This window comes from Anthonomus grandis, chromosome 16 (genome assembly GCF_022605725.1).
Source record: "Anthonomus grandis grandis chromosome 16, icAntGran1.3, whole genome shotgun sequence".
NCBI classification, from domain to species: domain Eukaryota; kingdom Metazoa; phylum Arthropoda; class Insecta; order Coleoptera; family Curculionidae; genus Anthonomus; species Anthonomus grandis.
In genome coordinates, this window is record NC_065561.1 from 8,550,940 (window position 1) to 8,573,423 (window position 22,484).

The 22,484-nt window shown below is 33.6% G+C and overlaps 1 protein-coding gene across 1 annotated transcript; it reads right to left on the reverse strand.

The window, feature by feature from the left end:
• Positions 1-900: 900 nt before the first annotated feature.
• Positions 901-22,187, reverse strand: LOC126745876 (myosin heavy chain, clone 203-like). Its single transcript, XM_050453906.1, has 9 exons — positions 21,866-22,187; positions 10,487-10,585; positions 10,113-10,271; positions 9,828-10,061; positions 9,663-9,776; positions 4,692-5,262; positions 4,425-4,633; positions 1,459-1,734; positions 901-1,404 (listed from the first exon to the last, which is right to left on the reverse strand). Exons 1-9 carry the CDS (start codon positions 22,052-22,054, stop codon positions 955-957), a joined length of 2,301 nt encoding a protein of 766 aa, XP_050309863.1. The 5' UTR covers positions 22,055-22,187; the 3' UTR covers positions 901-954.
• Positions 22,188-22,484: the final 297 nt, after the last annotated feature.

Here is a 22,484-nt window from a genome sequence, read left to right on the forward strand (position 1 = left end):
CAGTTTTTTCGTTTTGAAAAGCACACCGAGTTTTTTGGATACTGCCGAGTTTAAGATCGATTCTTTTGTAATTCTAGTTTTAGATAGTTCATATGGTCGGCAAATTTTAGATTTTTGTCAATTGTGACACCCAGATATTTAATGGTACCGACTTTATGAAATCCTGATAGTAATAATTCCAAGGAATTGTAATTTCGCCTGTTGGCATCTGTTAAGAAAAATGCAATGTTCTAGAATAGCGCCGTCGACATAGGATGTTATTGTGCCTCGTATTCTTTTCTTCAAAAATGAATTTATATATAGGACAATAAAAAGAAGCAGATCCAGAACGATACCCTGGGGGATATCCAAGTTGATTCTTCGAATCTCACTTAATTAGTCTTTAATCTAATTTGCTGAGTTCTATTTTCCAAATAGCTTTGAAAGGCACAGCACCTCTAACTCCATAGTGTTCAAATACTTACAGTAAGTTTTTATGAGATACACTATCGAAACCAATTATTAAGATCCAAATAGATGCCCAAACACTTTTTACTTTTGTTAAGATCAGATTAACAAAGTCAATAAGATTAAATAGATAGCATTGTTGGTACTAACTATATATAGCTATTGTTGGTAACACCATCAACTAAATCATCCAGTCAAGCAAATGTTTTAAAATATCAACTAAATATTGCTAATGAGCAACTATCAGAAAATCATAAGCTGACAATGAGTGATAGAACGAATAGAAACCACGGAGGAAAGTTGAAATAAAGTAATTTCAGTCATATAATAGTCAGTAATGACTAATAGATCTTCGTAGAGACCACTCATTGGTTTCACAATTACGATATTGGTTTTTGGCATTATCGAGTAGCAACGTTTGTGAATGCAGTCTAACAATTAATTTAATAAAAATTTCTTTATCGAAACAACATAATTTATTACTACAAGAAGTACACTAACTTTTAGTTAGATACCTGAAGGTTTACGACACACGCATTTATTTTGTTGGGTGGCCAATTTCCCTTTAGGATTTTGCATTCTAATATGATCCCACTCCTTATATTGCTTCCCTAATTCCTGCACCACTCTTTTGACAGCACATTCAGACTGTTTCAGCATTCTTTTTACATGATCATCTCCGTTAACTTGTAGCATTTTATTTGCGATATCTTGTAGACGTCTATTCTCCTCCTTGGCCGTTTCCAATTCTTTTCGCATCATCTCTACGGTATCCATTTCTCTTCTGTTCAGGTTTTTACTTACGCTCAAACACCCAGTTTGACTTTGCAATTCGTTTTCTAAGCATTTAATGTGACAGTCTTTTTGGATGATAACATGTTCCGCATTATGAAGCAATTTTTCAAGTTCTTTTATTCGACTGTTAATGCTTTGATTTTGCGTTACAGAGAGGCGACTCTAAAATAGACAAAATCCTGTAAATGTTTCTTTATTTATTAATAAATATCTTACCGTTTCTTCCCTTGTTCTCGACATATCATCAACTTGTATAACTAAAGATTTAATTTCATCCTCTTGCTCGCATATGCAGGCTTCTAAATCTTGCACTTGTTTTTGTAAATGGTCCCTCTCACGACTTACTGTTTTCGCTTCATCAACTTGAGCCTTAAGCAGTTCACATTTACATTCCATGTCCAAGACATCTTCATATTTTTGTTTGTACATGTCCCTCTCTGCCTTGATATTATCGAATACCTTCATTTTATTTAGCATTTCATCTGATTGGCTCTAAGAAAAAATGTCAAGGTATCGTTTTACTTAGTAGAATAACAAAACTTCATTTTAACAAATTTTCTTAAAAGGAGTTATATCTCAAATTTTAATTTTAATATGATATAAAAGTTTGCATTTAGGGTCCTCCCTAATCATTAGCCAAACGGTACAAAAATGAATCAAATTTTCAAAAGGTTTTTATCAAGACCAATAATTTTAGGGTGGAAAATCTAAATGAGCTAAGTGCCAAAAATATTTTTTATAAAGAAATGATAAAAACTCTTCAACTTTCAAATGTTAGAAAAATTCTAATTGGTTAAATTAATGAATTTCTAATAAAAAAATTAAACAATAAAAATTCTAAACTCAAATAAATTTAGAAAAGATCTAAGTCCATAGAGTAATTTCATTAGGCACATAGAATATATTCGAAAAAATTCCTGTTATTCTCATTAATAAAAGCCATCATGGTGCGTATATCTTTTTTCTTATTCTCATTTAAGGGCTGCACACTCGGTAAGCAGGTAAGCAGTTCAGCAGACTTGATATTTTCGACGGTGATTCCATTTTTAAGAACATGACATTTTCCCCAGCCCATTAGTTCGTTAAAGTTTTGTTTATATAACAGTACACCAGCATCTTCATTTGTCACTCGTAGCCATGACGTTTGGGTAATACGAAGCTTTGAAGCTACAATATATTTTGTTGATGCTGTGTCGAGATCAAAAAACTTCAGATCACCCATATCCAAAACCTTGTAAGGTCTAAAAGGTCTTGCTACTACTATCACTTTTTTAGCATCTTCTACTGTTTGCATTTTTAAACGTTTTGCTCGTTTCTCGATTAGAACTGGGATGCAGAGAAGCTGTGACCAGAGATTAGAAACTTGTGGTCAATAATGTCAAAGATTTCCAATTGTATCAAGAGACCAGGTAAATGTATAAAAACTGAAAAAGAGCATTCATTCTGTTTTTTTTGCTGTCCAGCACAGTTGTCACTCCAAATGCACAAGTTTTTTTTATAAGTGGAAAAAACACCTTTTTCATTACCCAAGATTTAAAACTTGTAAGAGGCATAATGCCATATGGTTTCCGGCTCTACCTGCTTGTCCCTCATGCCACATGCACATTATGCTATCCGAAGTATTAGCAATATGAATTCCCAGGTTTTAACATGATAGTTGACGACTGTAGTACATACTGCTATGGGTTAGTTGAGTGAGAACGCTTTGTGCAAGCCAATGGTAAAGGTGCACGTTTCACTTTCTGGTAAAGTGCTATATATAGTATAATTCTTAAAGGCCCTGAAACCCATTTTCAACCTGTCTGTGATGCTATTCTAAACCGATTTTTGCTTTCTTTGCTTCAGTGGTGTCTCTGCTTTTAGTTCGTACATGTGTCTACGCGGGGCGTCTTAAAGGACAACTTTGGGAAATCTGGAAAAAATCCTGCAATAAAATTTATATGTAGCTTTGCTCTCAGGATACTTTTCTTTATAAGCTTGAAATAGCCTGTTCAGATTTAAATCACTGCTTAAATACTCCTTCTCAGATTTTTCACGATTGTAGTAACTTTCCACTCTTGGAAAATTATTTATAAGTTTTTCTTGTCAAGTTTCTTTCAAGAACGGTATACTTAAATGTTTTTAAACCACCACGTTTGTCTTTAAAAGTCGTATTATCTCATTTTAATCGATTAACTAATGTCGTAATTTTCTGAGGGCTTATTGCAACTATCTCCATAAAAGTTTTTTACATTCATTAATTTTGTCCATCCGGTACTGTAAAACTAATAGTGCATTGCCGCCTGCTTTCAGATGACTCCTTTATAGAAAATGGCGGCGTCTTTGAACAGGTAAAATTTAAAGAAGGCCCATCAGATAACTCCTTTACTCATTAAGTCGCAGCTTTTAAAACAATTCAAAAAGTTTAACCTTCATGCCAGTAATTTTCTTGCAGCCAATGTATTTGCATTTACATTTCACCTGAGACCAACAAAGACAATATTGTAAATGTAATCTCTAACATCTGGATACATAATAATATCATCAAAAATAAGTTATTATTTACCTCACTGCTAGGTATCTGTTTGGATGGTTTAGCCTTTTTGCTCTTTTGAGTAGTTTAAGGCGTTCCACTAAGTCTAGCCTCACGTTGTATAATTCTTAAGGATTTAGGTTTCATGATTTCACCCGTAAAAGTACTTGAATTCATAATTCTATATATAAATAACATGGGCGAACACAAACAACTTTAACAACGCACTGGTATATCCGCGACGGCAATTTAAGCCAAGAATTTAAGAAAATGGCGATGTGGCTCTTAGATCATTTAGACGCGCAAACACCAAGTGGACATACAGGGAGCGCCACCTTTGAACAGCCATTTAAAGCATAAGGAGATTAAATTGGACTTAGATTATGAAACACGGCCTTGGCCCATAGATTATTTTGATTGGCAAACATGAATTTTGCATATTTTAGCACTTAGACCATTTAGGGTGGCCACTCTACAATTGCAAGGTATAATAATTCTATAATTATATAATCTAACAAAAAATTTATAATAACGTCTTGGTTCTAAAAATCAGAAAATAAAATTGGTCTACTGTGAGAATGACCTGACCAAGTCAATATCATCGAATGATCTTAAGTATCAGATGCAGGTTGATTTTAATACTGAATTGTATCTATAAATTGTCTATTACCTGGATATCCGACAATTCGTTAAGTTTTATCTGTAAACGGTCACGTTCTAGTCGTAACATCTCAGCTTCAGTGGCCTTGGCTTTTTGAACATCCAGTTCTTTTTTCAAACTGTCAATTCGTTTTCTCATAGCATCCTTTTCGCTCTTCACATTGCTTAGTTCGTTTTCTAAACTACCAGCTCTTGATTGACTCTTTCTTAGTTCAAGTCCTATAGAATTGAAATATAAATTAATATTAATAAGAATGTCAATAAATTAAATAATTACCTGAATTGCTATCGCCCTTAGACATCCTTCTTAATTCTCTTTCTAAGTCGTCAACCCTATCAGCTTTGCCCCTAAATTTCTGCAGCTCTTCTTCCATGGATTTCATCATTTTCACTTTTTGACTCAAATTATCTCTTTCTTGCATAACACTATCCAGCATTTTAGCCTTGTTCTTTAATTCCTCAATGTTATCTGGTAGGTCTTTATATTGGGCTAGGCGCTTTTCTAACGTAATAACTTTATCAGCAAGTGTATCTCTTTCCTGCGTAAGCTCTTCTAAATGCTTTAATTTATCCTTTAAAGTGCTTATTTTACTATTTTCCGCTTCATATTCACTATCTTTAATAGCAACTCTACTCCCTAATTCAACTTTTAATTTTTCGTTTTCATTTTCTACATCTTTTAGTTTGCTACAGTAACGCTTTAGAATTTCTATTTCTTTTTTTATAATTTCTGCCTCTTCTTCTGGCGAGGGATTTCCGCTTCTCATTATTCTAATTTCCGCTTCTAAGGCTTCGATTTCTTGCTGACATGAGACAGGCAGTGACGGATTTGCTATCGTTTGTAATTTCTAAATGAATTTTTGAATAATTATTTTAAAAATCTTCTTCGGTAGAGGAAAATTTGATTTGTTACTGCTGCATGCTCGTTGCGCACAACTGCACAACTTTGTAACAAAGAAAAATTCTAGTATTACAATATAAAGCCTAAAATAAATACATGATAGATATGGTTAAAGTTCAAGGGCATGTGCGAGGTCGAATCTATAATAACGAACAAATAATAATGGAAAAGACATACGGTGAAATTCAAAAAAAGCCAAATAATTTAATGAAAAACTGTTCTTTATGAGTTCAGCGACACTTTGCAAAACCATGTCACCAATAAGTCTCCTTTAGTCTAGCAGCTATACTACAAGATAATCACGGTCAAAACAAGAGCTACTATCAGTATTGAAATTGCTGATCACCATTATGCCAATGCAGCAGCTTTTAATTTTATATAGCTCCATTATATGGACACAGGCAACCATTAAATCATCAGTACTTGATGAATTTTCTGCATGAAGCAAATAACTCAAAGTGGAAATCCGCTTAAAAAATACCGCCTTGCGTCGATATTGAGAAAAGAGGTTTTTCTAACACGCATAAAAAACAATTAAGGATACAGAGAAACGATAATCAACAATGTTTATACAAGGTGTTACTTAATGGTCTGCCATAATTTAAAGGAATCATTCCTAGAACGATTCTCAAGTCAAAAAGTTCATAAAAACGTAGGGCCCACCCAAAATGCTTAGTTTTTACGATACAGTTTTTTTTTTCAGTTTTTAATAAGTTTTTAAAAAATAGTTTGAGATATTGAACTGAATTTTGGTTCAGGATATGATGGTATAAAGACATACTCACAAAACATATCCCTCCTTGGGGATATGTTCTGTGGACACACTTATTAATTGGTCATTGACTTTTTTGCAGAAACCAGTGGAATCTTCAATAAAATTTTACAAAGAAAATATTACGCCAATGACTTGGGAAAAAAATTATGATTTTGTAATAATTATTAACGAATTATAAACAAAAAATTTCTCTTTCACCTTTGCCGTAAAACTTACTGTTTGAGAGGAATCGTTAAAAAATGTCTTACGTATATAAAACTGCATCTTGAAAAATTGTTGAAATAAATCAAGTTAGCTTTGCTCGATGCCAGTGATTATTGTTTTGTTATTGTAAATGACAACTTGTCAGTTGATGTAAATGTGTTGTTATGACACTGAATTATTATTCTTAACAATGTGTTTTTATTTCTTCTTCTAGTCTTAAAACGTACACTATGCTACTTAAAAAGTGGCAAACTATTCTAATTAGGAAATGACACAAATGCATTTCCTTTATGGTCTTGCCTAATCTATTTTCATTCTTTGAAACTGTATTAACTCAAGTTAAGGTAGTATCACAAAGGTGGTTAAGGTTCTATCACAAAGGAAGTTTATGTTGTATTTTTCCTCCAAAACCGGAATTAATAGAGCTGCTTACACAAATCGGTTATTTGCTCCTTTTCGTGATCCCTAATTAGTAAAAAGATGTGATGCCTAATTAGATATTTAGAAATTATAATGGATTAACATATGAAATGGGTAAACACAAAGAAAGCACAAACAGAATATTGCGAAAATTAAATTATAAATTTTATCAAATTAGATAGTATATTAGACATATTAATAAATTTACCTTCTAGGGAAAATGCAAATTGGATAATTAAAGGTTCCAATCAAGCTAACTACCCGGAAATTAATATAGACAAACATCTACGTTGGGTCTATCTTCATATCCAAAACCTAACAAAGAAATAACGTTTTCTTTTTACCTTTTTAATCACTTGACAAATGTAAATATAATAAATTTGTATTATAATTACTACTATAATTATCTTTGGAAAATTTTATACTGCTGCACTTTGTTAAATAACTGTTTATCTTATTAATTGAAATCTCTAACTTAGGCCATCTATTTTAAAGTAAATAAAATATATTTGTTTATAAAAAGAAACAAAATTTGTTTAAATAATCGTGTTCTTAATTAATTAATTGATTTTTCATAAATTATGTAATAGTATTGTATTTAATTGATATTGCTATTAATTTACTTTGTTTGACACTATTTGTTTTGCTCCTTTATTATTTTTTTTTGGTAATATATAGAGACCATATTATTATATGTTTATAATTGATAGTATAGTATTTTTTTCTTTGTAATTTTTTTTTGAAAATTAGTGACAGCTGCGCCACTGAATGCTGAAAAAAAAAGAACATCTGATAAGTGTGCCTTTATACCAAAATATCCTGTGCCAAAATTTAGTTCAATATATCAAACCGTATTTGAAAAACTTATTAAAAACTGAATATACAATAAAACGAACACACGCCCTAATATTATTAAAAACTAAGCATTTTAGGGCCCACTTTTATATGAACTTTTCATCTTAAAATCAGTCCAGGAATGCCCCTGCAAACTTTGACATCTCATTCAGTAAGACCCCGTATAAATACAGGGTGTTTTAGAACTATGGGATCAAACTTCTAGGGTTGTTCAGTGCAATAGTAGAATCCATTTGAGTATAGGAACCCATGTCCGGAAATGTGTCACTAAGCCACTACGGCCCTAAGACGCGTTTAAATTTAGAAAAAAATATTAATTACCTAAATAGGATCTAATGCATTTATTTTTACCTTTTGTATATGATACCATTACAACAATTGTCTAAAATGTCTTCCTCCAACCTCAATACACCGATTTAAACGCCGCACATGATTTCGGCGGACTACACTAAACATTTGATCCTCGTTTTGAATAATTTCAAATGCTGCTGTTATTCGTCCAATTAAGTCTAGCTCTGATTCTACTAAAGTTTCGTAGACTAAAGACTTTACATGTCCCCACAAGAAAAAATCGAGCGATGTTAAATCGGGTGACCTAGGAGGCTAAGAAACTGCTCCACCTCTAGCAATCCAACGGTGCCCAAACCGCTGAGCCAAATACTCGCGTACTTGTACAGCAAAGTGAGCCGGCGCTCCATCATGCTGAAACCACATTTGCAGTCTAACGTTTAGTGGAACATTTTCAAGGAGTTCTGGGAGAACTTCCTCCAAGAAATGCAGATAAATAGGTCCTGTTAACTCTTCCGGTAGAAGGTATGGCCCAATTAAATCATCATCAACAATGCCTGCCCATACGTTGACAGACCAACGATTCTGATGTTTTCTTGGAAAAATTGCATAAGGATTTTCTTCGTCCCAAACATGGCTATTCCTACTATTAAAAATACGGTCTCTTGTGAACGAGGCTTCATTGTTCCACAAAACATATCGTAAAAAATTTGGTTGTGCAATGATGTGATCCAGAACCAATCGACAAAATTGAACTCTAGGATGATAATCGGCTGCAGTTATACCTTGAACTTTCTGGAAGTGGTAAGGATGGAGTTGTTGCTCGTGTAGTACCAGCCAGACAAAAGCGTTACTCGTATTCATATTCTTAGCGATGTCACGTGTGCTATTTGATGGTTCATCGGCAAGTCGCTGAAGCACCTCTTCTGCAAATTCGACCGTTCTTACGGTTCAAGCAACACCAGTATCATGCATCTTGGTCTTAAACATGCCTGTCTCAGCGAGCCGCCGATGAACAGCAATAAACTTTTTGTATCCAGGATGTTGTCGTTCGGGATAACGTTCATGATACAACCGCGATGCTGCTCGTGCATTGCAGTTTGTTGCTCCGTATGCCAAATGCATATCCGCCAATTCTTGATTGGTAAAGTTTTCCATTAGCAATAAATGTTTAAAAATTATAAGCTATAAAATTTTTAAACATGACATTGAGAATTGACATTGATAAGCGTTGATTTTAAACAATTGTTGTTATGGTATCATGTACAAAAGGTAAAAATAAATGCAGTAGATTCTATTTAGGTAATTAATGTTTTTTATATGTTTTAACGCGTCTTAGGACTGTAGTGGCGTAGTGACGCATTTCCGGACATGGGTTCCTATACTCAAATGGATTCTTCTGTTGCACTGAACAATCCCCAGAAGTTTGATCCCATAGTTCTGAAACACCCTGTATAAATCTCTTACTAAGCTCTATAACAAGGTTTGAACATGCAGCAGTAACGCCTCAAATTTTCCTCCGGAATATATCTATTATAAATCCACAAATTTTAAATTGTTCCAAGATATATTTTATTGACAATCGCAGTATGTGCTACATTCACACAAGGAAAATCTGCTTCGGTCATGAGAAGAAAACTGAGAATATTTCTTTGGGGTTAGTGTCCTCAAAAACCGCTAGAATCAAACGAAATAACTCTTTAATTATTATTAAAAAATAACTTAAAATCTTTTCTATTGGCTTTTTTGCTGTGAATAGTATACAACATGACCCCATCTGAAAACCTTACGTAATGAAATCCTACCTTGAAATTTTCTAGTTCTTTTAAGCACGCGTCCAATTTCTTCTTAAGATCATCTCGTTCTTTTGTAAGAGCTTCAATTTTATCTTTTTGTTCCTTGCACAAAGCCTCCAGTGCCTAAAAAAAGTACTTTTTAGACCTTTAACTTTTTAAATTACAGCTGCTTACCGCGTATTTATCTGGATTTACATCACCACCTTTTGTTTTAACTACATCAGTAATTGCTATTGTGGCACTAGTCCTATATGTCTTTTGCGATGGTACCTGTTGAAGTGGCGCAGTTTTCTTTGATGTAACTGCCTTTAGTGAATCTTCTTTTACAGGTTTGATGGAAATACGAGTTGCGGTCGTGGGGTCATCTATTACTTGAAAGCCAGGTTTTAAACCTTTAATTCTTGTTACCTATATATTACGACAAAGTTAGATCATAAAACAGAAATAGTCTCGGTTTACCATTTTTCCAGGCCCCTGCATCTTTGTTTGAATAGTTGGTTGTACATCTAGTTCATTTTGTATTGTTCCTTTTATTAATTCTTGTATTTCATGTTCCTCTGCTTGATGTCTTTGAGCTGCCACACATTCATTGCCATCGTCTGATATTAATTCTTGTCCCTAAAATAATAATTCCTATATTACTATAAATATATTATTTACCTCTTTTATTGGGTATTGCGTCACTAATTTAGAAAATGATATTTCACTCATTGATTAAATTGATTTTTACTAAAATAGTGACGTAGTAAATAATTATGAATTCGTCACAGCAATATAGTTGTTTCAAAAATATTACTAAATATCTTCTACAGAAAACAATTGTTCATACTTACTTCTTTTAGAAGACCGGTTGTTGCGCTAATTTGTTCACCATGAGCTATAGCAAAAAGCATCTTCATTAAGACATCAAATGGTATTAGCTTGAGCCCACACTACATAAAAAATATAAATAGCAATATCTTAATTATTGATCCAAAAACTTAACAAAAAAATCAAATAGGCTTTGCTAGACTCTCTGATCTACTCTTTCTCTAATCTTGGTTTATTTAAATATGTTTCGAACAACTTAAAAATGTTATATAACCATCTAGGGAAGCCCACAGAAGATCTTTTATGAAGAAGACGGTTTTATCCATGTTATTCTATAGGTTGATAGGTGTAGTGTAAAAATCCACGCATGCAAGCTAAAAAGTGGAGGCGGGCAATCATGCATTTTGTTTCTTAATAGGAGTCACAGGTCCTCAAGTAAGTCGGTAGGCCGGTTGGTCTTCAAGAAAGTGTAAATATGATTGTCTTCTGAGGAAAACCAAATAATTTTAGCCCAGATATACTTAATAATAACTGTCAAATACCGGATTTTTCAGCAGGTTTTGAACAAACCACTTACAGAAATTAACCCGCAACACGATATCTTTAACAATTCCTGACTTTTCTAAGAAAATTCTTCAAACATTTATGTAAAGCATTACATGTTGCCGCGATTTTTCGCCTGCTAGTTTCCGTATTCTCCTCAATTTCATGTTAATTTTCTTCGTCAAGTTCTAGTGTTCTTACTGTTTTATGAATTTCTGTAGCACTATGATCTATTTTTAACACGTTGAGTGCCGCCATTAAAAAAAAAATGGTCCCGGAGGCCGTTACTTTTTTTATATGTAATAGTGCTTACTATTACATAATAGTAAATAAAATATAAATATAATTTTAAAAATAATGTTTTTTTATTTTAAAGTTTGTACTTTTTGGATTTATTTTCATGGTGCTCTCACGAGGCCTGGAAATAATTCAAAGGTTCAGGTGGCCGCATAAATCCAATGTGTCACCACGGTCGTTATGTCCGTATCCCCATCTCACGCCAACAAGGAACGTGACATGTAGTAGGCCAAATAATATTGAGTGAAATGTAATCAAAAGATATGCATAAAACGTGTTTGGTCCGCTATACTGGCCTTTAGAAGCGTGCGACGGATCGTTAGGAAATTCAATAATTCAGTTCAATTTAGTATTTGTAGTGGATAGCGGCTTTTGTTTCACGTTAGTAACTAATAATGTCGTACGAAGAAGAGCAAAAGCGCCTAGATGCCTTATGGCAGGAAATGTTGTCAGATAAAGAAGATGATGCCTTTCAAAATGATGCATCTTCCGACGAATATCAACTATCAAGTTCCTCTGAGGAATCAGATGATAGTGAAATGGATTCGCCTCCCAGAAAAATAAAGCGATAAACGAAAAAAATACAAGTTGATTCCCCTCGTGGGGCCACGACAACACAAGTTGATCACTGCACATCTCGTGAGGGTACAAGCACACAAATTGACTCAATTAGTAAGGCCATAGAAAATGTTATACGATCATTGCCTCCAATTGACTCCGATGAAGAAGAAAATGATTCACCTGGAAGTGGCTAAATTACGGATATAAATTGGGTACCAGCGACTAAGAAAATCACTCGGGATTTGTTCCAGGCATGTACGATAACTATGAAAAGACGCCGTATGAATTTTATAAAATGTTTGTTACTGATGACATTTTGGAAATTATTGTAAGTATTTTTGAATTTAGTTTTTATTTGTATTATGTTACGCAATATTTTGTAGGTAACTGAAACTAATTTGTACGCTTCCCAGTCTCAACAAAAAAATGCTTATCCAAAGGCACGTGTGCATACATGAAAACCAACAAATCACGAAGAAATTGAAAAGTTTATTGGTGTAGTGATGTGGATGGGTTTGTGTCCATTTCCAACACAACAGTCCTACTGGACGAAGAAGAAAATCTACAAAAACCTTTTGCCAGAAAATAATTTCAAGGAATAGGCTTCAACTTCTTCTAAAAATGCTACATTTTAGCAACAATGAGGTTATAACCAAAGATAGGTTGCGAAAGCTAAATCCCTTACTAAAAGAAATCCGTGAACTTACGATTTCAAAGTATATTGTGGAAAATCAAAAGATGAAAATGTTAGTGTACCAACCAAAATTGTTCTAGATTTAATGAATAATCTCTTAGATAACGGAAGAACTTTATGCACCGATAACTATTATACGTCAGTAAGCTTTGCTTTGGCTCTTTTGAATCGCAAAACTCATCTTTTAGGAACATTGAGGGCAAATCGAAAATTCAACCCAAAAAATGTCACATAAAAGAAGTTACAGGTAGGAGAAACCGTGGCTGAAGAATGTAGACAAGGAGTGATAATTCAAAAGTAAAGAGATCAGCGAGATGTACTTGCACTGAGCACTAGACACGGAAGTGAAATGGTGGACGTCAAAAGAAGAGGAAAATATGTGAAGAAGCCTAAAATTATTGTCGAGTATAATAAATATAAAGGGTATATTGATATCTCCGACCAGATCAAATCCTACAACTGCAGCCTAAGAAAGAGTCTGAAATGGTATAGAAAGCTAGCTATTGAAATTTTAACTGGTACAGCATTAGTAAATGCGTTTGTTTCTTACCAAGAAATTACCCAAAATAAAATGTCAATAACAACGTTTAGAGAAGAAGTTGTCGAAGGTTTGTTAAAATTAGATTCGCAAAACCCAACACTAGAACGTAATGAAGGTAATAAAGAACAACACCGCCTTGAAGATGTAGGACAAAGTAAGAGACGTCGATATGTAGTTTGCTACAGTAAAATGACCCAAGAGCTTGGAAGAAAAGTCGCTGCTTCAAAAACTCCGCAAAGTTGCTTTAGATGTACGTCATGTGAGAAATTTTACTGCCTAGTTTGTTTTTTTTAGTTCATGAAGTTAAAAAATCCACTTAATTTTTTTTTATGTAATAAGTTTTTTTTCATAAAAAATATTACCTCTCATTTTTTTTAAAATTTTGTATTTCGCTTTTGAAACAATAAAGCTTATTTGTAAGAATCTAAGATCGTTTTATTTCCAAAAAAGAGAACAAATAAAAACAACATTTAAAAAATCGTAACTACTGACCCAATTGTCCCATCATGGTGCCACGTCCGCTTCACTATTCACTGGCCAAACATATTTTCGGGATCCAAAGGCCGCCTACTCAAAGATCCCATGCATTTAAATATGCTTTGTGAAGCCAGCCGGGCACCACGCGGCAAAAATTACACATCGATAGTATGAGACCACTGTGGCTTCACGCGGCCACATACTGCCAAAGCTTTATGAAGCCATATTGGTCTCATACGGCACTCAACGTGTTAAAGTTCCAGTCTCATAAAGACGTCTATGAATCATAGAAAATGTTCTCGGATCGGTAGTACGCGATGTGAATACCGCTTTTGATATATCCGCCTTACTAAGATTTGCTACGGAAGTGAAGTACCTTGATTTAACACTGAATTGGAACTCTTATATCACAAAGAAAATATAGAAAGCATACATCTCAGTGTAGGTGCTCATTTAATAGGAGCTACAAAACTATCATAATTAAACTAACCTCATTTGTTTGTTTATATTTTTAATAAGTAGTAACTATTTTTCGTCCGATTTTGCCAATTTTAATGTAATTTCTAACCTTGACTTGTATCATGTAGTGTTCTCTGCCTCTTTTTTCTTCGTGAATGCATAAGGTAGGAAGTTTTTACTAGCTTGTAATTTAAGTATAAATTTAGATTTAGTTGGTAAGTTTTTATAAAGCTTATTGTTTCTGTTTCTTTTTACAGTGGATCTGATGATACCTAGTGTGGGCGAAACACGTGTAATCCTTTGACTTTTATTTTAATAAATTGTTTGTTTCATTATTATTTAAATACTTTTTCCAACCGCCTTATTAGTGGGACTGGCAATATTAAATGGCCTCCATAATCTTCCGATTTGTCACCAAATGACTTTTATTTGTAGGGTTATCTTAAGGAGACTATTTATAAACAATATAATAGTAGGCCAACGAGTTTAGAGTTTTATTTAGTTAAGAATTAAGAACTTTCTTTTGGAAGTAAGAAACAGCTTTTACGATAGGCTAAACTTTTGTTTAGCTAAAGGAGGTCTTTTTGAGCACTTTATTTAGAGAAATATTTGTTAGGATTATTATTTAGAGTTTTATTTTTTGTTTTTTTTTATAATACAAATATTATACAGTGCCGCCTAAAGTTCCGCATAAATTCGATAAAAATTAGAGACATGATTTTTTGAGAAAACGCTCGGATCCGTCGATTGTATACAGGGTGGAACAAAAAAAAAGATATGACGTCATCGGTCATTTTTTTTAATGGAATGCTATATTTTTTATTGCATTTATGAAATATAGGCGAAGTTCCAAGCAAGTTTCGTATAACACACCTTATCTCAAAACTCAACTGTTTCAGAAAACTCTTATTAATGTATCAAGTGTTCAAACTGATCCCCATTTACTTCTTGGTAGAAAGCAAGACGGTTTACAAACTCATGTAAAACACTATAAATTATTTCGGGTGATATACGTCTAATTTCATATCTATTTTTATTTTTCAAATCTTCTACTTTGTTTGGCATCTCAATATAAACTTTACTTTACAGGTACCCTCATAGAAAATAGTGGCAGGGATTTAGGTCTAGTGACCTAGCCGGCCACTCTATTGGCCCTCTTCGTCCTATCCATCTTCCTGAGAACACTGTATCCAAGTAATTACGGACATCTCGCAAGAAATGTGGCGGTGCGCCGTCTTGCTGAAACCACAAATTATCTGTCGGGACAGAAGGGTCTTGTTTGGGTATAGGGCAGCCAAAGCAGGGATAAGATCTTCTTGAAGAAAATTCAAATAGCGTTGTCGTGTTAAGTTTTCTTTGAAAAAGTATGGCCCTATTACTTTATTTTCCTCGATACCAGCCCAAACATTAATAGATTTACGGTACTGTGTATGAGCCTCAGTTGCCCAGTGTGGATTTGACACTGACTAGTACCGACAATTTTGCCGATTTACGACACCGTTTAAACAAAAAGTTGCTTCATCCGAAAACAAAACTCGTAACACAAACTGAGGGTTATTATTGCAAATATTCATCATTTGCTCGCAAAATTGGTTTCTTTCATCAGGATCGTCCTCATTTAATTCGTGTATTAGTCTAATTTTATAAGGGTGGTATTCATTTGCTTTTAAGATGCGTCTTACTGACGTTCCAACTATATTATTATCAACTGAAATTTGTGAAGTTGCATTGTTTGGATTTTCTTCGACGGAGAGCAGAACGTTTAATTTTGTTTTTTCAGAAATTTTTCGACGATTTGATCTTGGCAAATCCCTAACATGACCTAAAGTTATGAATTGAACTCTTGACTGAGAAATAGGATGGTTTGGGTATTTGGCATTAAACAGTTCACTTACTTCTTTTTGCGTGCGCACTCGATCCCCATCATCAAAATTTCAATTTGTTGGGTTTCCGTTAAATTAGCCATAATTTATTCTGATCAAAAATATTAATTTTTGAACTGACAGTGACATTCGAAAATGGAGATTCTTTACAAGTGCAACCATGGAAATAGAAACAATTGGCAGAGTTTATAACATTATTTTTATCCTCGATTTTACCTTAATTTGTAAATAGACGTACTTATTTGTTTTCTTGTTATTTAAATTTAAATATTTCGGAAACAGTTGAGTTTTGAGATAAGGTGTGTTATACGAAACTTGCTTGGAATTTCGCCTATATTTCGTTAATGCAATAAAAAATATAGCATTCTATTAAAAAAAATTACCGATGACGTAATTTTTTTTTGTTCCACCCTGTATACAAAAATTTATGTGAAATAATGCGCAACTTAAAATAAAAATCGACGGGTCTGAGCGTTTTCTGAAAAAATCATGTCTCTAATTTTTATCGAATTTATGCGGAACTTTAGGCGGTCACTCTATACAAATATTATTATAATTTAAATACTTTCTATTTTTATTAGAGGTTATATTTTATTTTAATGAGAACAACACCTTAATTTTCAATATGCAATGTACAGCATAAAAAAAATATAATTATGAATCTTTTACGGTTTTACACATGTAATTCTTGCATTAGAAAAATGTTATACCAATTAGCGCGTAATATTTTTTAAAATTTTGCCGCAAGAGATACAGGCCCCGCCGACGACCGACGCTTACTAAAATAAAATTTAAAATAATCGAACTCGAACCTCGAACACCAGCGTATTGTCGCGGCGGCGGCGTTGCAATATCTCGCCTATTAGGAACTTTAGATGTGTAGTGATCCATTCGCCAATCTGTATAGTATAACCCTGACGGAAGAACGACTAATCAGTAGTAAGGTAACTGACAACACTGTCACGTCAGAACAAGTTCAGCAATGTCAACGCTGCACAAGGATGCATTCCACCAAAAACAGGATAGGAGCTGGACCAAGGGACACAACCACAGTAAGATATTCTAGCCAAGAACGCCACCGATGTTAAATCAATTATAGGATCAGAGTATCAAAAAACTCTTACACTTTTTAAAAAGCGGTGAACTTATTATACCCATGTCTGCTTTTCTAACGAGCATTTTATCTACATGGACAAATCGGAGGAAATTTGCAAATTGTTGCTGACCATAGCGAAACTATGCCTGGTAATAGGTATCTTCGCTAGTTATTATTCAAACTGAAACCAAACGAGAGCCCACTATGTAGGGTATGCAAACACAAAGAAGAAAAAATGGAGCATATTCTTTGCGATCTTCCTGCTCTCTCATCAATACGCGGGCGAATTTTCGGTATATCCTAATCATTCCTTGGACAGATCAGAGATTCTCCCCTCGGGGACGTCGTCACCGTCGTTGATTCGTTGGATTGGATGACGAGCTGAGCAAATAGATGGAAGGATGAGGTGGCTCCTCTCCTCTTCTCAGGTGCTCATTGTGATTGTGTTACACTATGATGGACCATTTTTATGCAATGATTGCGTGTTTTATTGTCTAACTTTGTAATTTATTAGTTTCAACCGACTTTAACCTATTTAGTTATTCATTTTACTTGAATTTAGGGAAGATAATTTAAATACGGTTTGTGGCACTTTTCACCTTTGTGTAATCTAATATATCTTTTGCTTTGTATTTGGTAATTACCGTGTCATACATACATTGTAATTTGAGATCATGCAATAAAATGAATATTTATTTATTTTAACAAGAAAGCACAATGGAAATCTTCTTCTTTCTCTAAGATAAGAAACGTTAAGATCAAAACGCTTTAATCAGGCTATGAATTTTCATTTCATTTGCTTGAACAGCAAATTTAATAAATATATAATTTTTTCTTCAAATATTTCATATTATGCCTACGTCAATGTCACTAGTAAAATAAGTTTTTTTTCTAATTTTTTAGTTCTTGTTATAAAATTATTCGAAAGTGATTAGTTAAAATAATATTAAATTGTATAAAATATTTACATATAATATAATATATACAGTGCATCCCAAAAGTCTAAATGTCTATGTTCACATGTCTAAATTCATTTAAAATTCAGGGGTGTGTTCGAAAAAAAAAACGCTCGGACCCGTCGATTTTTATTTCAAGTTGCGCATTTTTGTACGTGAAGTTTGTATATACAGGGTTGGTCAAAAATAAATTACCACCATCAACTTCATTTTTTCAAATGAAAGCACCTTTTTTATTTCATCTTTGAATTTACGTGGAATTCTACGTATGTTTCATGCATCATGTCCTATACCTAAAGTCAACAGTTATCGAAAAAAACACGATTCATGTAACAAATAAAAAAAGAACAAAAATTAAGATAAATGTTCAAAATGGTTGCCATTCACGGCTTGACAATATCCAAGGCGATCAATAAAGTCTCGTTGCACATTTTCAATCATTTCCGGAGTTATGGCGCGCACTTCTCTGCAAATTTTATCTTTCAAGTCGTCTAGATTATTTGGCCTATTAACAAATACCTTCGACTTGAGGTATCCCCACAAAAAAAAGTCCATTGGTGTTAGGTCAGGCGACCTAGCAGGCCATTCTAAGGGTCCTCTCCTTCCTATCTACCGATTGGGAAGATTTCATCCAAAAATGTACGCACAGTGACAGCATAGTGCGGAGGAGCGCCATCTTGCTGAAAAATTAGTTCTTCGTCAGGATAGTCTGGGTCCAATAGATTTGGAAATAAAGCTAGTAATGCTGGAACTAATTTAACTTGGAGAAAATCGAGATACACTTGTCCCGTTATAGTCTGTTCAAAGAAAAAGGGACCTATTACTCTACCGCGCACTATTCCACACCACACATTTAGTTTTTGAGGGTACTGGGTGTTTACCTATCATCCAATGCGGATTTTCTGTTGCCCAATATCGACAATTTTGTCTGTTCACACTAAAACGTTCTACCATTCAAACAGAACGTGGCTTCATCAGAAAAAATAATATTTGTTACTGAATTATTATTTAGATTGCACATGTCTTGTAAGCGTTCACCAAACTCATGTCGCCTATCGAAATCGTCATCAAATAACTCTTGCACAGGAATAACTTTATAGGGGTGATATTTTTGCTTTTTAACTATTCGGTGAACTATAGATTTTGCCATGTGTAAATTTGCCCCAATCTGCGACAGAGGAGTACATGGATTTTCTTTTAAAGACTTCCGTTGACTTTAGGTATAGGACATGATGCTTGAAACATACGTAGAATTCCACGTGAAATTTAAAAATGAAATAAGCAAAGGTGCTCTCATTTGAAAAAATTAAGTTGATGGTCATAGTTTATTTCTAAGCAACCCTGTATATACAAACTTCACGTACAAAAATGCTCAACTGAAATTAAAATCGACGGGTCCGAGCGTTTTTTTTCGAACACACCCCTGAATTGAATTTAGAATATGAATTTAGACATAACTTTTGGGATGCACTGTATAATTATAAGTATAATATAAATTGATATACTTAAAAAAGAAGAAGGTAAATGGCATCGCATTAAAAGATTTTATACAGGGTGTCAATTTGAAAACTTTCAATACAATTATCTCGGGAACTAAAAAAAGTTTGTAAAAATAAAGAAATTTGGTATAAATGTTATACAGGTAGGGGAAACTATAACCACCATAATTTGGTTATAGGGTAAGTCACCCCTTGAGCTCGATGCACCCCAACTCCATAATTTTAAATGGTACCACCCCTTTTGTGATAGTTAAATTAAAAGTCTTTTGAAGTACTATTCACGTTTCCTTTTATAATTATAAGAATTTGCCCTAAATTTTATACAGGCTCAAGGAAAGCTATAAGTTAAATAAAATAAACTCCGTTTTACGAAGTGCTATTTTATCTACTTAGATGCTGAAAATGCTTTCCATTTTGGGCCAAACAAAAATAATAATATTTTTAAACTTATTTCTAACATTCCGAAAGCTTTCCTTTGGAATAGATACACATTTTATAATAAATTCGTTGCCTAAGATAAGTACTCTACACAGAATTGATTTTTGGTTTATACATCAGGTACTTGAATAAGGTCATTTCCATCCATACAAAATACAAATTCTTCAGAAATTTCATCCCTGAAGGAAGAAAGATGAGCCTGACCGAAGAATAAAATTTTGCGAGCGAATAACAGAAAAATTACATATTACTCATGAGTTGCTAAAAAATATTTGTTTTAGCGATGAATGCACGTTTTTTTAATAGTTCTGGAAATAAACACAACTGTAGATACTGGAGTGATGAAAATTTATTAATGGTAACCTTAATAGCGAAACTTATTTGGAAATCACCATTTAACTTAAAATTGTTGTTAAAATAGAAAATCAGTTGGATATTCATGGGGGTAGTCGAATGAGAGAAGAGGTTCAATGTAATAGCTGACGAGATCACCAGATCTAACACCCCTCGACTTTTTTCTCTGAGGTCTTTAAAAAACTGCTGTGTTTAAAACGCCAGCTTCACTCGATGATCTTCAGCAACGGATTATTACAGATTGTGCATCTATTCTAATAGAAGTGTTTCAAATGTGAGAAACAAGTTTGAAAATAGATTATACTTTTGTTTAGCCCAAAAGGGAATGCATATTTTTCAGCATCTAATTAAATAAAATAACACTTCATAAAAATAGGGTTTATTTTAATTAACTTATACCTTCCTTTGACCCTGTATAAAATTTAGCAAAAATTCTTATGCAGGTGAATTCTACTTCAAAAGACCTTTAATTTAAGGCCACAAAAGGGTTAGTACCTTTTAAAATTTTGGGGTTGGGGTGCATCAGGCCCAAGGAGTGACTCACCCTATAACCAAAATATGGTGGTTTTAGTTCCTCCTACCTGTATAACATTTTTATTGAATTGAAAGTTTTCAAATAGATACCCTGTATAACAAGCCATTATATCCAGCTAGAATCTGAATCTTTACACTTAACCTTTTCTTTTCAATGCCTAAATTAATTATGGGCTTGCAGATAAGAAATTGAAAACAAAGAGTTTACAAAAAAAACAAAAGTTTAAACGTCTTTCGAAGAACATTCTTCATGGTACCAAGAACATCTGTAAGCTGGATAGGGAAGAAATTTTAAAGTTGGTTAAGGACTATTATACAGAGTTACACAAAGAAACGAAATACACTCCGCCTGAGAAATTGCCTCATGTACCAAACCAGAGCATATTTCTGATATTACTCCGGATGAAATAAAAAAGTCGCTGAAAGAAATGAAGGGCATAAAGCCCCAGGCGAAGACGAAATTGGTATTAAGTCTATTAAGAAAGAAGGAAACATGGCTTTCCAAAATAATCATAATACGCAATTTTAGAGCAGGGTATGGAACAAACGACCACCTTCAAATTATTAATAGTCTAATAGAAAAATCCATCAAATATAACAAGCTACTTCTTCTGGTATTCACAGATTTCAAAAAGGCCTTTGGCCTCGTAAATCAACACAAGATGTTGCTAGCGTTGGTGAACTGTCGTATTGATCACCGATATAGTTCCCTATTAAAAAACATACATGCGGGCACAGCATATGTAAGGTTATATGCAGACATAAATAAATTTCAAATCGAATCAGTAGTTCGTCATTAACACTTTGAGAATGAGCTTAAGCCGGAATGGTAACATCGTGAAGAACATGGCTAGAGTGCAGAACAAGATACAAAATTCAAGCTTTCAGGTGACGAGGAATGTTATGTTATATTATTGTATTATTTATCTTATATATTATATTATGGTTATGGTTATGGTTTGAAATCATGCATTTAAAAAAATATGGCAGTACATGTAAAAAGAACAAAACCTTAAAACACGGGCATATGTTTTTTAAATACCGCATAACTATTTGAATCTATTTCTCACCTTTTCAATATCCTTTAACATAAGCTCAATTATATGTTGTCTGCGATCTTCCACAGTATCACACCAAGTTCTTACATCTGTGGCGGACGGGTACGTTTTTAGTCGAGATTCAGAGCGTCTTCTTATTGGTCTCACATATTCTGGACGCTCCGTCCACATCCGGTTTCTTTTTTGTACGAAGGAAGTCATGGTTTTACCTAATTTATGTGTTATGTTTTGAGACAAAGTAAACCTCGTTAACTGCTATGTTGGGATAAAAATTCTTTGAAGATTCATTGAGGTCAATTTGGAAATTTTGACATGTATTGACAGTATATCTTTGATGTTTCAGTTAAAATGTTCTAATTTGTGACATCAATTCAGCAGCGTTCACATATTGATTTATTTGCCACTTACATATTAAAAAATACCATATAGTGTATAAGCCAAATGGAATAAATTTGATATTCTTTCTTCTAGACTCTAATTCTGCCGAGTTTTTAGTTGTACCAACGTATCTTCTTTTTTTTCTTTCACTTTGACCAATGTTGTGTATTTAGATTTTCCAATTTTCTATTATTTACTGGAGTTGAAACTACCTAGGACTAAACAAAAACTTGTTTATGCTACTCAGGAAGAA

Excerpts from the sequence above, each read along its gene's own strand:
- LOC126745876 (XM_050453906.1), bottom strand. The coding sequence starts at position 22,054 with ATGACTTCCTTCGTACAAAAAAGAAACCGGATGTGGACGGAGCGTCCA. Across the intron at positions 5,263-9,662 it reads AAGAACTAGAAAATTTCAAG|AAATTACAAACGATAGCAAA; the intron begins GTAGGATTTCAT and ends AAATTCATTTAG. Across the intron at positions 1,405-1,458 it reads CGAGAACAAGGGAAGAAACG|AGTCGCCTCTCTGTAACGCA; the intron begins GTAAGATATTTA and ends TGTCTATTTTAG.